Raw genomic sequence first — 14688 nt, forward strand, 5'->3', positions numbered from 1 at the left:
CTTCCCAGTCTCACCACCTTGGTTCTGGGCAGCTTTACTTCCCAACTGGGCTGTGGTAGCACCTAATTGGTCTCACCACAGTTTCAATCCACTTTAATCAGTCCTATACTGATTTAACACTGATATTATTACTGCTAAATAACTCTTCCTAAGGCGCATCTCTCACCACATGAACTGCCCTCTCATAAATAACCAACACTTCCGTACTATTCCTTGAATAAAGCACAGATTCCTTCATCTGGCATTCAACATTCTCTGCCTACCTTTCCAGCCTTCCTTCCCTGTATCCACTCCCACGTGCTAACTCAGGGTTCTCATTCTGCCTAAATCAATTATAGCTGAAGACCTGGGGTGGTGCTTAAGAACCAGCATTTTCTTTAAAGTTCCTGAGGTGTTGCTATTGAGAACGCCAGGTCTAGAACCTCTAGCCAAACAGGACTTAGTGCTTCCTGAATACTTCCACAATTCCCTGTGTCTGTGCTTTATCTCGAAAGCTCTTTGTCTTCTGTTTTTCCAACAAAGAACAAAGTTCTAACAAAGTACTACATGTAAATCTCCAACTCTCTCAATAAAAATTGCATTATCAATGGAAACATTTAAATAAGAGATTTAAACAGTGAATATATTGTTGGAAAATAAGCCAGATAAAGAATTAGAATATGCTTAACCAGCCCTAAAGGGTGATATTGCCTGAATACGAAAAGAACATAAATGGAAGTTTACAGTGCTGCATCTGGAGTATTATACATAATTCTATGCACTAAAACACTGGCTGGAGATCAACTGGAGAACCAGAAAAAGATTAATTTAATACAACAGAATAAAGGTTACTGACTAAACAGCAGAGATTATAGAATTAGGTATCACTTAATGCGTCTAAGGGCAACACTTGAAAAAGAGCACAGTACATGTTTGAATATTGGGAAGATTCAAAAACAAAGAACTGGTAGAGGAGGAAGAAGGGTTGTTAGGCAAAAATAGTATAACAGAAAAAAAAATAGATAACAGGATGAAATAGAGACTAGAGCATTTAACAAGGATGAAGAACACCTCTTCCTCTGAGTTAGGGTTTGAAGCCTCCTACAAAAAATGAGGGATAAAGGACCTTCTTCCTACCTCTAGAGATCTTTAACACTAAATAAACCTCAGGAAATAACCTGTCAGGAATCAATCAACTTCGACTACAGGAAATGGGCAAAAGGTATCTGAAGAGGACCTCTCCAATTGCAATCTACCATCTAAACAAATGCACTAAAAAGCAAAGGCCTGGTCCAAACCCATACTACTATCCAACAATTGTTGAGCACCTTGTGCCAGGCCCTGGGCTTTATATGTTGAGCACTTTATATGCGTTACCTCCTTTAATCCTCACCCTACCTCACTTTATAGAGAAAACGAAGGGACAGAGATGTTAAATAACTTGACAAAGATAATGACACAACTCAGATACAAACATAAGGATGTCTGAGTCCGGAGCCCTCCTCTCTTAATTACTACACTCTAGTGCCCAAACTCTAGATTAGAACTCACAGAAGATGGGGAGGAGTGAAGGGCTCCAGGGTCTCATCAGTATTAATTTAGAACAAAGTAGCACAGGTTAAGGAGCTGAAAGTCAGGAACTACATCAAGCAATGAAAGCAGAGATGTTGGAAGAAAATAGCAGCAGAGTGGCAAAGTCAGGAAACACCACCCTCTCTTTGTAGTACTCTGGTCAGGCTTCTAATAGTCAGCCATCTACAGAAAGAAAATGAAGCAACTTCTTTGCTCTTTACCTTCTGCGTTTCCTGAGAAGGGGGCGATCCAGAAGTTCATCTGCAGTGGGTCTCTGCTCAGGATCCTAAAAAGTATCAATGGGTTAGTTTTAACTTAAAGGGAATGCGCAAGGGACTTCCTGGTGGTCCAGTGTGTAAGACTCCATGCTCCCAATACAGGGGACTGGGTTTGATCCCTGGTTGGGGAACTAGATCCTGCATGCATACTGCAACTAAGAAGTGTGCATGCCACAACTAAGAATACATGTGCCCCAACTAAGAAGCCCATATGCCGCAATGAAGATCCTGTACGTCACAACGAAGACCTGGTGCAGCCAAAATAAATATTTAAATAAGTAAATGGAATGGGCAAAATGGGATTTAAAGACGCATTTTACTTCCTCTTAGAAGCCTGGAGGTTTGTTATTCAAAGATCACTATATACCATCCTTCTGTTTCAAAAAACCTGTTTCTTATGTCACATTCTATGCTTCATGCTCACTATCATCAACACTTATATGTGAATGAGAATGTATCTTCCTCACTTGTTTTTAACTGTCAGGGCAGTGGTTCTCAAATTTCAGTATATATAGTACATAAGAATCTCCTGGAGTGCCTGTTACAAATAAAGATTTCTGGGCTTTATCCACAGAGATTCTGATCCAGTCAGTCTGGGGTGGGGCCCAGGAATCTTCATTTTCTTCTTGTAAAACTCCCCCATCCCCTGGAGATTCTAACGCCTGTGGTTCCTGGACCACCTTTGAATAATACTGACCTAGAGCTGCACTGCAAGGCAACTGTGACATTTAGAACTGTAAACATTCTGCACATTAGGAATTCTAAATTACCTCTATTATTTTATGAAATCAATTTAAAAAAATTAATCTTGATCATAAAAAATGGAGCACAATTTAGATGGTAAATTCATTTCGCAAATTAGTAAAGGAAGAATTTGTTGGCTGAAGCACACAACTATCATGAATTGCCAATGCCTATTCTCCTGGATACAGCCCCAAATACATCCTACCCTGGGGAAGTGGATGTGGTTTTGTGCAGGTTCATCTATGCCATACTCCAAACACTGAGGCTGGAAGGGAAAGCACTGAACTGAAATCAATATGTTAAGTCACACTTACCTGGTCAAGGCATGCATGGACCATTTGGATCAGTTCCAAAGAGTACTGGTTAGAATCAACTTCCATGGCCCGGATTCCTTGTACAATCTTCACACACAAGTTGAGTGGGTTCTATGAGAAAATGATTATTGTATTGTCCTTGGTTATATAAAGATGACATTATAATCTACTAGCAGGGGCTTTGAGATGCCTGTGACTATCATATAAAGAAATGGCAATAGTTCTGAATTAGGTCTGACTTCTTTTTACAACCGTTGGTATATATCAGCAAGAAATGGTTAGGGGGGCTTCCCTGGTGGCGCAGTGGTTGAGAGTCTGCCTGCTGATGCAGGGGACACGGATTCGTGCCCCGGTCCGGGAAGATCCCACATGCCGTGGAGCGGCTAGGCCCGTGAGCCACGGCCGCTGAGCCTACGTGTCCGGAGCCTGTGCTCCACAACGGGAGAGGCCACAACAGTGAGAGGCCCGCGTACCGCAAAAAAAAAAAAAAAAAAAAAGAAATGGTTAGGGATGCATTACTGCTGTCAGAGAATGAAGCCAACTGGCCAACATGGAGCCAATAGAATAATATGCGACCAATAGAATAATACTCAGAGTATATTATAATCTGACCCTTCAACTGAATCCTAAGAAAAAGGAAAGCAAGGTTAGCTATGCTCCTTGGCTTTAAGTATGTCCTTTGCCAACTAATTTGCCTCCTAATTTATATATCCGAATAATGGTTATACAGGTGATACTCTGCTGTAACAGACAAGGCAATGAATAATAAGTTCATAATGATAAGAAATTATTATAACAGTGCCACCACCACCTTTACTGAGACCAATAGAAACATAAGTTGCACATATAATGTTTTTTAACCCTTGCAAACACCATGCAAGGTTATCATTACCAATTCAGAGATGTAAAGTAACTTGCCCAAGACTACACACGGATAGTAAAAATGGAGCCATAATTTCAGCCAAAGTCTAAGTGACTCCAAAATTCATTTTCTTTCCACTATGTTATTTAAGAAAACTAGACGATAGATCAGAATAAACTTCAGCACTTAGAAAAATAAACAGGTCTCATAAAAGCCCAAAGAATTCTGCATTATCTTATATTTGCATTTTCATATACATTAGCAGAGCATCTCTATGAGAGGAATATGTATTTTTTCCCTTGTTATAGCTAATGAAATAGAGGATTAAAGACATGAAGTGATTTGCCTAAGTTCTCACATCTGGTTTGTAGAGGATATTGGATGTGAATCCACTTCTGCTACTCAAATTGTGACCCATGGACTAGTAGCATCGGCATCATCTGGGAGTTTGTCAGAAATGCAGAATATCAGGCCTAGCTCCAGACACACTAAAATAGAGTCTGCATTTTAACAAGATGCCCAGGTGATTTCCTATGTATATTAAAGTTTGGCAAGCACTGCTTTATACTGGTCTTTACTTAAGAGGAAAAGAAAAGAGACTTAAAGGGATTTGTTGTTTATAAAACAGTAGCAATCTTTAGTAAGAGTCAGGGTGTAATTTTTCATAAAAAAGATCAAAACACTTTAATGAGTATTATATAACTTGCCTTAGCTTTTATAAAATGATGTAGCTGAAGCGTAAGAGATGAAATAGCTTATCTAAATTGCTGCATCACACAGTCGATCCTAGAGCCAGTTTTAAAATTATAGTCAACGGATTCAAGGACCGTGCTCAAACTACTTGATTATGATTATTTCAGTGGGGAATTCAAGTTGGAAATAAATCTTGTCTATAGAATTTTAGTAATACACTACTAAGCCAGTGCCTGAATACTGGTTATTTTTCCTACAGCTGATTTCTGTTCAAGAAATCAGAAGCTCAGGGATAAAGCTGATTCTCTCAACCAAGCTGTACCATTTGCAAGGACAATGCAGGGATAATACATCAACTTACTGTAGCATCAAACGTTCTCTTTAGCGTAAGCAGTTCAAAAATGACACAGCCCACTGCCCAGATATCAGACTTGAAATTGTATTTAACTCCTTGGCAGAGCTCTGGAGACATGTAATATGGAGTTCCCACAAGCTGAACAACAAAGAAAGCAATCAAAGAATAACTTCTTTTCTGAGGTAACTATATTAATATTTCAACAACTAAATTAAATTTCCTAGAACTAGTGATAACAATTACAAAACATTCATCAGCATATCCCAAAATGGTTTTTATGAGATGATGCCACTATGAGGAGAAATCTTATTCATATCAGATCTCTTGGGCCAATTATAAAGGGACAATCTCTGTGGTAAAGACCTATGGTAATTTGGGAGACAGAAAAGCTCTGTGATTCCTGGATCACAAAGGATTTAGGCATTCAAGACCCACTTAAGACTTCACAGACTTTATAAAAAGCATACTTGGTAAAAGTTCACTAATGGAAAAAAAAAAACTGGTAGTGCAGAGATGGTAATTGAATAAACAGGTTAAAAGTTCTAACTGAAATGCATAGTAGTGAAACTTTGTAAATGACTCAATTTAACATTTGTAATACTAACACAGCTAGTGAATTTCTTCCAAATTTAAAAAGACCTTCTGAGTTCAAGAATGTGTTGGAAGGAAAAAAAATGCCCTGAATGGAGGTCATGCCTCTCCCAAGATGAGAGACAATGAGTACCCTGGAAATTCTAATAAAACTGACAGCCATCTTTCATCAGCAAGGCAAAGCAGTTTTTCAGATGGCTTACATATCGTTCCTTCTTTGCATTTAACTGGGTTAAAAAAGTTAAATCTTGGTTTTATCGGATTACTCTTGATGAGAAAAATCCATGCAACATGACTACTTCCTCAGAAACTCAATATGGCACCATCATACAAGCAAACTGAGTCCCTGAAGCCGACTCCCAACCTTGGCTATCAGTATCCTTGGATATTTCTAGATTGCTTGTAGGCACATCTCAACATTATCAAAAATAATCATCAGGACAAAATTAATTTTATTAGTTTACATTTTCAAGTTCTTTTAAAGACAAAGCATTGTGAAACCAGAAGAGTAATAATTGGGTTTTATAAGTCCTAAAAGGATCAGATCACTGTCTTTAAAGATCAGCTTATGTCTACTCTTTACAAATGGTCTTTCATAGGATCAAGTGAGAAGGGAGCTCTGCGGTTCAGACTGTGTATCATATTAAAGATGAGATTGTTCTTTGGGCATCAGCCTTTATTTGTAATATAGGGTTTCTGAACCAGAAAAAACTCAAAGGAAACACAGAGATGTCTAACACCCTAAGAACAAACAATTAAATGAGAGATAAAGTGAAATCTACTAAAGATCCTAGGCTGGAAAAAATGGTAAAGTATTTTATTGCTTTTAGAAAAGTCTCTAGTCAGTGTTGGAAAGGCCAATGATGTCAGAGCTGTTATGTGGACAATGGCTCTTGAAAAAACACCTGAGCATGTAAATGACTGTTAGTGGGTCCAGGAAAAAGACTCCTGAAGACTTGCTTTAGAAGTATGGAGAACTTGTAAAAATATTGAGAAAAGTGTGCAAAATTTAGGGGTACAGTTATATCTCACAGTGCAGGAAAGGAAAAGAAAAAAACTACGTTGGGAGGAATTCCCTGGCGGTCCAGTGGTTAGGACTTTGCTTAAGATCCCACATGCTGCATAGCGCCACCAAAAAACAAAACAAAACCAACCAAGTCAAGGATAACACATACTTACCGTCTCAGCCATGGAATACTCAGAATTAAGTTTCTTTGCTAGGCCATAATCTCCAAGTTTTATCAGGTTTGCTTTGGTCAGAAAAATATTTAATGTCTTTATATCTCTGAAAAAAAAAGATGCTGTATATTAAACCCATATACTCAACTATTTTATCTCATCCCCCTTCCCGCCCCAAATTATTACAAAATAAAAAGAGTGTGTTACCACTGCTCAGGTTGTTACGGGATCCCAAAGAGTGGTCATCACTTTCTCATACATTTTAACACTGAGAAGGGGACTTGGGGGAGTGGAGGCAGAGAATTAATTTCATCCTCCGTGGTTTTGCAGCACAGGCATGTCCCCCAAAACACTGAAGTCGTTAGGAAAAGTTGAGAGGGTCAGACCAAAAAAAAAAAAAATGCTGCCCTAGGTAATCATAATTCCTATAAGGTGTACTGCCTCTTCAATTAACACTTGTGCCTGGAAATAAGTGATTATCAAGGCAATTTTAACACTTGGTTGGTGCCAAAGTTTCAAATTTGTTAAGGCAAGAGAACAGAAGAGACAGAACAGAAGAGACAGCACATTCCAGCAGCAAAATGATTAGGCTATGCAGATCACCTAAATAAAATCACTATCTTTCTAAAGATGAACTGACCATAAGTAACACAAATAAACTGTGTCTAGTTCATACTCTGGCTTCCTTTACTGAAAGATGTGAAAAAAACAGAACAATATTCTTTGTAATTGTCGAAAAGAAAGTAACAATACACAACTGTAGCCACTCGACAGCTATCAAGAAATATATGGTAACTGAATGGACAAATCAATAAAAAGGGAAATGCTAGTGTATTAACATTAATCTCTAACAATGGTCCATGACTCACTTAAGGAGGGTATAATGACGTGGAAATGCTCTTATAATGGTTCTCTCCTATAGCTAAAAGTGAATAGAAAGCTGTTTCCCCTGGCCAAAGCTCTGGTAAAACTGCATAATTAATTGTACAAAGTGAATAAGCTTTTTACTTAAATCATTTATTTATTTATTTATTTATTTATTTTTGGCTGTGTTGTGTCTTTGTTGCTGCACGCGAGCTTTCTCTAGTTGTGGTGAGCGGGGGCTACTCTTCGTTGTGGTATGCGGGCTTCTCACTGCGGTGGCTTCTCTTGTTGCGAAGCACGGGCTCTAGGCGCGTGGGTTTCAGTAGCTGTGGCACGTGGGCTCAGCAGTTGTGGCTCACGGGCTCTAGAGCGCAGGCTCAGTAGTTGTGGCACTCGGGCTTAGTTGCTCCGTGGCATGTGGGATCTTCCCAGACCATGGTTTGAACCTGTGTCCCCAGCATTGGCAGGCGGATTCTTAACTGCTGAGCCACCAGGGAAGCCCTTTTTACTTAAATTAAAAGACTTAATTATAAAATTAAAAACAATTGCCCACTTTATTGCTCAGAGAAAACATTTACTATGAGTTCCAACCAATCTAATACCACTTTTATTGTGGCTTTCTAGGCTTTACTGATGAATTAATGAACTCACCTCTAAAATACTTCTTAAAGAGATGACTGAGCAGTACTTAGCTACTGAGGAGATTCTTCCTAGATCACAGTTTAACTTTAGGAAGTGAAGATAACGCCCCTCATTACTCACTGTTTCCTTCCTAAATTATATCAACGGAAAAGCCTTGACTGCTTAATCAAGAAAATAACAGTGCTGATGGGAGGTACCCAAGGTGAGGGTTGTACTGGTGGAAAGGAATACATCCCACATTCTTTCACTCATTACCTATGAAGGATTCCAGCTTTATGGATACAGCTCACTGCTGAAACAATCTGAAATAGGTACCATACCACCATCTGCAGAGAAAAAATAAATTATACTTGGACTGGAAACAAACCAAAAAAAACCATATAAATAAACACACACACTCGAACACACAAAACAAAGGAAGCTGCAACCAGAGGTTATGATTCAACATGACTTGACATTTCTTGCTTGTAGGTTGAGTAGGCAAAGAAAAGTGGTAGGGGTTTAAAAAAAAAAGAAAAAGCAGATCATTATAAAATAGTTCCAATATTGTTATATAGTATGATGAAGCAGACTTGTGGAAAGAAATCCAGGAAGAATGCAAAGGTATAGAAAACTGGGCATACCAGTATGCAGTAACAGAACCAGGAAAGAAAGCTCATAGAGAATCATGATGTGGAGGTAAACCATTTAGGAAGCAGCTATAGTCAGCTTCCTTGTTAGAGGTTTCCTTTCTCATGAATATCAATCAGAGCCTGGAAGGAGTCTGAATAAAAGGAAAAAAAACACTCTTCATTGTTGTAAGAGTAAATACAGAACTAGAATGCAAGAATCACAACATTACAATTCTAGCTTCCTTCCACAGAAATATGAATTACCTCTTCCTCAAACAACTTGTCCTTCTGACGAAGGATTTTGTCATACAGGTTCCCTCCTGCAATAAAACAAGAAACAGGTTTGAATTGCTTAATAGAGATCAACGCTCCTAGGGTTTTAACAGGTGGCACAGTAAGTGAAGGATTCCACTTCCTCTTAAAAGATACCCCTTCTTCCTTCTCAGCTCTTGGGTACATGGCTACAAAACTCTTCCTATCTGTCAAGGACTATATCTGAAATATTCTTCAGAGATTCCCCTCCCTAACAGAAGAGACTCAATATGAAAATGGGAAGTACAGCATTTTTAGAAAAGATGAGAGTAAAGACACTTTCTATAGTGCCCTAATTTATAAAATTACTTTGAAAGTCTTCAAAATCAGATGATTTTCTTTTCCGAAACTGCTTTTAAAGGAATCTGCAATATTTTGGTAACAACTCTCTCAGTGTGACTATTAGAACATTTGGGTTACAGCTGTGATGTGATGTTTTGTATATACAGGTGTATATCATCAACTTCTTTTTCTTTCCACTTCACGCTGAAAAAGTTTCCCAAAATTTAGGGGAGACTCTAGATTGTTTCCAATCATTACTCCCTTTACTAACTCCTTCCTGCAGAGTAAGTCTGAATTTGCTTCTCCCTTTCATTATCAAGTAATACAGACTGCAAATGATGATGGTTCATTTTATTTCCTACCTGCAGCTGTAACTTACACTGTAGTCCTGGTTAAGTTTCACAACTTTTTTCCCCTTGCAATTTAAACTCAGAGTTTCAATAAATACACCATTCATTCTAGTTCCTCCTAACCACAAAGGAAGTTAGCTACTTGAGGCTTCTGCTACTTCAAAAATTTCTAATATAATCTCATACATTTAGGGTTGAACACAGGAACAATCATGGTACACAAGAATCTAGTAAGAAAGTTAGAAGTCTAGGAGCTTTCTCTTAAGAGATTTAAGTGAAGAATATGCTGGGACCTCTTTAGCATGCAGCTCAAGAAAGGGCTTTGGGGGTTCTCTTACGTAATAAGGATAATAGCTTGTACAGTATTTATCAAAAATTTGCTACATATCAAGTACTATGCTAGGAGCTTTACATATTCATTTCATACAACAACCCTAGGAGGTAACTATTGCTTATCATCAAGCTCACTTAAGATAAGGAGGCTGGGGCACAGAGAGGTTAAGTTGCTAATGCAAGATACAGAGCTAAAAAGTAGTGAAGCTTAGGATATGGGCTCAGGGTCTATTTTCTTAACAAACAGGCTATACTGCTATTTTACAAGCAAAAGTGTTCAAAGAAATCATTTTCATTTTCAGTCAGCTATGATCTTTGGACCACTTTTCAATAGGATGGCTTTAGTTGAAGTCAATATAAATAAATATTACCTATAAGATTTCATTATATATCAAGCCATTTCATTATATATTATATCAAGTGTCAAACCATGCTATGTCTCTAATGCTTGACTAATGTCATTTCATAAGGAAAAAACCTTGAAAAATGAATGTAAAATTCAACTGAACAAGTTATTTGAAGATGGAATTATCATCACAAAGGAGAATCTGAGTATGCAGGGTAAAAATCCCTCCCCTCATTTTGTAGATCATTTCAAAACTCTCCAGGGCCTGAACTATTTCTCTTAAACTCTAGAAATCCATTTAAAGTTCTTACTCTTTGTATGTGTATCTTCTTTTTCTCTCCCCCTTAAGGTAAGTATAAGCACAGGAATGTCTCACTGGAGGAAGTCCCACTGAATTCTACCTTACCATTACAATATTCCAGCTCAATCAGCAGGGTGGTGTTGTCCATGAAGTGATTGTAGTAGGCAATAATGTTGTCATGCTGCAGCAGCGCCAGAATAACAATCTCATTCAAGGCATCACGACGTTCCTTCTCAGACAGTCGGGTCAAATCAACTTCCTTCCACACAACCAATGAGTCATCCTGTAACACAGTAATACAGCTATCATGCTTTCCTCGCGCCTGGCAGAGAATGAATCCACACTCGGATCTGTAAGCCTAGAAAGAAAACTTCCTAGACTGACTCCTTTTTTTCCTTTAAACATGAACAGACTTTAAAGGTTCTGCATACAACCAAGCATCATAATTTACTGCAGGCCTGGGAAAGCATTAAGATGCTGTTACAGGGCTTCCCTGGTGGCGCAGTGGTTGAGAGTCCGCCTGCCGATGCAGGGGACACGGGTTCGTGCCCTGGTCCGGGAAGATCCCACATGCCGCGGAGCGGCTGTGCCCGTGGGCCATGGCCGCTGAGCCTGTGCGTCCAGAGCCTGTGCTCCGCAGCAAGGGAGGCCACAACAGTGAGAGGCCCGCGTACCACCAAAAAAAAAAAAAAAAAAAAAAGATTCTGTTACATTGTTTCTACACTTAATTTACATGATGTCAATTCCAGGTAAAAAATATGGGATGGAGGTAGGTCTCAAAGATTCTATTGAGGGACATTATGAAAGACTGCTAGTCATGATGAGGATTGTATTGGAGAAGTAGAGAACTGGAGAATGGTTACCTATGGCTGACCACAGTTTCTTGTAAAATAGAAATGTTAAAATTGCCTCTAATTTTATAAATTTAGATTTCTCTCTAGTGATTTTCATTTATCCTTTCTGGATAAGAATAAGCCAGGTCTAAGGGCTCTGAGTTCACTTTCCTCACCCTGTCCCATTCTGCAGCTCTCTTTCTACTGTCACTTTTATGTTATCATGTTTTCCTCTTTTCATGAAGACTTACCTGTGGCTCCCAATATTCACTCCGTTTTATAACATCTCTAATTCCTTACAGATACTGCTCCCCAGCCCAGGAGCATCCCCACCTAAATAACCCTCCCTATCCTTTAGAATGGCTTCGTTAGGCCTTTGAAACTTTGAGGGAAGATCAATGAACCTCCCACTGTGCATTTCCTTAACTTTCAGAGCTCATACACTAAAATATTTGTCCATTCTTTTCCCCTTATATACACATACAACTTAAACGCTATTTGTTACTAACAAGACTAACATGTCTTCCCAATGAAATATACGCTTCTTGAGAGAAAGGGCTGCTTCTAAATAAACCCTTGTAAATTCACAGATGTAATAAACATTTGGTGTTATGGATAATACTGTGCAATTTTAGGGAAAGTGCAATCAAACTTAAAACCACCTTGGTAATCAAGTTCAACATGATAATAATGGAAAGGCATGGACAAGGAGATGTGAAACTCCATTCTAGCCCAGGATTTGCTTTTAATTTAAGTGGGCAAGTCCTTAAATATACTATCTTAGTTTCTTTAACTATAAAATAGGAATGCCAAAGCTCATCTCCTCATTCTCATATTTTGAGTACAAATAAGAAAACAGAATACCAACAGTAACTCTAACCTTATACATTAATCTTGCAACCACCTCTCTCCTCCTCCATCTTTTAGCCTTAAAAGTACCTTGGAACACACACCAGAACTGCAGACAGATAGATCACTGATAGATCAATCGCCTTCAGCAACCCCAGCAAGTTCTCATGGATGCTTACCTATTCTAAAACTAGAGTTTTAAGACTTTAGTGATCAAACCCTGTTTATGATTAGTTTTTGCAAGTAGACTCCTCAGTATAGGGTTTTAATCAGTATACATTCTGAACTTGAGGGTCAGTAATCCACAAATCTCTTCAAAGGATTTGTATGTGTGCAGTAGTGGACTGGGGGGAGGGTATGTTTACATTAGTTTCTCAAAGGAGTCCTGTCCCTCCCAAGGTTAAGAACTAATGGCTTAGAATATACCAAAAATAAAAAAGTATTTCCCACGCATAAACGCTGCTGGATAATCACTGAAGAAACTAACACGCTACAATCTTCCCCATGATCTTCAAGAAAAATCTCCAACTGCGTGTTCATATCTGAACATAAAGATACGGCAAAGGCAGAGGAGCTGCCACGGATGTGGGAATTTTGAAGCTATCCCCTCCTCTCCACCTCGACCTTGGAGAGCTGTACAGCACAACAGGATGGAAGTTTTGACAATACCTCACATTCATAAACTACTTTAATTTACAGTTTGCAAAGTACCTTTGTTCGATTCACAAAATAACCTTAAAAAGTAAATACTACGTTTAAGGTACGTAGCTATCACTAACTCCAATTTACAGATGGGGAAACTAAGGCTCAGAGAAGGTTCAATGACTTGTTCAGTTGCCTGATTTAAACAAAAACGACCAGTCAGTAAAACCAGTGCTCTAACAACTCCTAGTGCAGGAGAGTTGAACGAGTGATGAAGACCCCGAGACAGATACCCTGCGGGGCCCTAACACTAAGCGAGGACGACGAGCAGGGAGAGCAGGGCCGCGCAGGCGGGGCGGGGGCGGCCGGAGCCGGGGGCCGCTACCTCGGTGCGGCGGTACAGCGTGGCCTCCCCGAAGGCGCCGCGGCCCAGGATGCGGATGGGGATGTAGTGCAGCTCCTCCTGCTCCGCCGCGCCGCCGCCGGCTCGGGGCCCCGGACCAGCGCTGGGCCCTGGGCCCGAGTCCCCGCCACCCCCGGACTCGCTCCCAAAGTCCGAGTTGAGGGAATCGCAGTGTCGCTCGTATTCGCCCAGCACCGACATGGCGGCGGCCGCGGGACCCGCCTGCGTGTCCCGGGCGGCGCTGCGCCTCTCCCGCTTCAGACGCCAGCCCGCGGCCCCGTCAGCCCAGCCACCCCGCCACCCAGCGAGGCTCCATGGTGGGCCCTTCCCCCTTGACCCGGAAGCAGTTCTGGGTGCTTCCGGCCCGGCGGGGTTTCCTCCGCTTTCTCTGGTCGCTCGTTTAGCCTAGCGGCGAGGCTGCATTTCCTCCAGGCGGTCCGGGAAGTCGAGGCCTCGGGCGCCGCCTGGTGGAGACCGCGTGGAGTCCAGTGGCTCTGGCGGGGGCAAGGGCGTCATCGACGGGTCTGCAGACCCCTCCCCTGATTGCTGGCCAGGTCCCCAGACAGTTTTTTTTAAAAATAGATCTTTATTGGAGTGTAACTGCTTCACAATACTGCGCTAGCCTCTGTCGCACAACAAAGTGAATCAGCCACATACATCCCCATGTCCCCTCTTGATCCTCCCTCCCACCCTCTCTATCCCACCCCTCTAGATCGTCGCAAAGCACCCAGCTGATCTCCCTGTGCTATGCAGCTGCTTACCACTAGCTAGCTATTTTACATTTGGTTGCGTATATATGTCCATGCTACTTATCCTCCTCCTACGTCCTCAAGTCCATTCTCTATGTCTACGTCTTTATTCCTGCCCTGCCACTAGTTTCATCAGTACCATTTTTTTTTTTTTTAGATTCCATATATATGCATTAGCATACGGTATTTGTTTTTCTCTTTCTGACTTCACTCTGTATGACAGACTCTAGGCTCAGACAGTCTCGATGTCCAGAGGTCATCCAGTCTCACATGAGCGCCAGGCCTATCTCAAGGGCAGTGACTGGGGAAACAGTCCCTTCCAACATCGCACAGCGCTCTTTGTTTAGTAAGCAATTTATACATTTTCCCCTCAATTTATACCTTTTTCCCCCCCAGCGGAAATACTTACCTCCTGTCATCTCAGTCAGTGTGCCCAGTTGTTTCTTCCAGACCTACCCAGGACTACGCTGGGTCCCTCCATCTTCCACATAACTTCAAGAATATTTTAAGTCAACTCTCCTGACACTCTCTTTCCAGATTTCACATTCTCCTTCTACGTGTCTTTCCAAATCTTTGACCAACTGACCTCGTGCAACATTCTTTG

The 14688-nt window shown here is 40.6% G+C and overlaps 1 protein-coding gene across 3 annotated transcripts in view; it reads right to left on the bottom strand.

Annotated features, from left to right (window-relative positions):
* The window catches only part of NEK9 (NIMA related kinase 9), a 37269-nt gene extending 23586 nt beyond the window's left edge, over positions 1 to 13683 (bottom strand). The window contains exons 1-8 of one of the 3 annotated variants that reach the window (XM_004262252.3): positions 13318 to 13683; positions 10714 to 10891; positions 8949 to 9004; positions 8329 to 8399; positions 6568 to 6673; positions 4804 to 4935; positions 2888 to 2998; positions 1773 to 1837 (exon numbers count right to left, since the gene is read on the bottom strand). In XM_004262252.3, coding sequence (XP_004262300.1) covers positions 1773 to 1837; positions 2888 to 2998; positions 4804 to 4935; positions 6568 to 6673; positions 8329 to 8399; positions 8949 to 9004; positions 10714 to 10891; positions 13318 to 13536 — 938 coding nt within the window. In that variant the 5' untranslated portion in view covers positions 13537 to 13683. The remainder of the gene's footprint in view (positions 1 to 1772; positions 1838 to 2887; positions 2999 to 4803; positions 4936 to 6567; positions 6674 to 8328; positions 8400 to 8948; positions 9005 to 10713; positions 10892 to 13317) is intronic. The other 2 variants (XM_033407468.2, XM_033407532.2) reach the window with 2 other exon arrangements.
* Between the last annotated feature and the right edge of the window lie 1005 nt (positions 13684 to 14688).

Source organism: Orcinus orca, chromosome 2 (assembly GCF_937001465.1).
Source record: "Orcinus orca chromosome 2, mOrcOrc1.1, whole genome shotgun sequence".
Taxonomy (NCBI): domain Eukaryota; kingdom Metazoa; phylum Chordata; class Mammalia; order Artiodactyla; family Delphinidae; genus Orcinus; species Orcinus orca.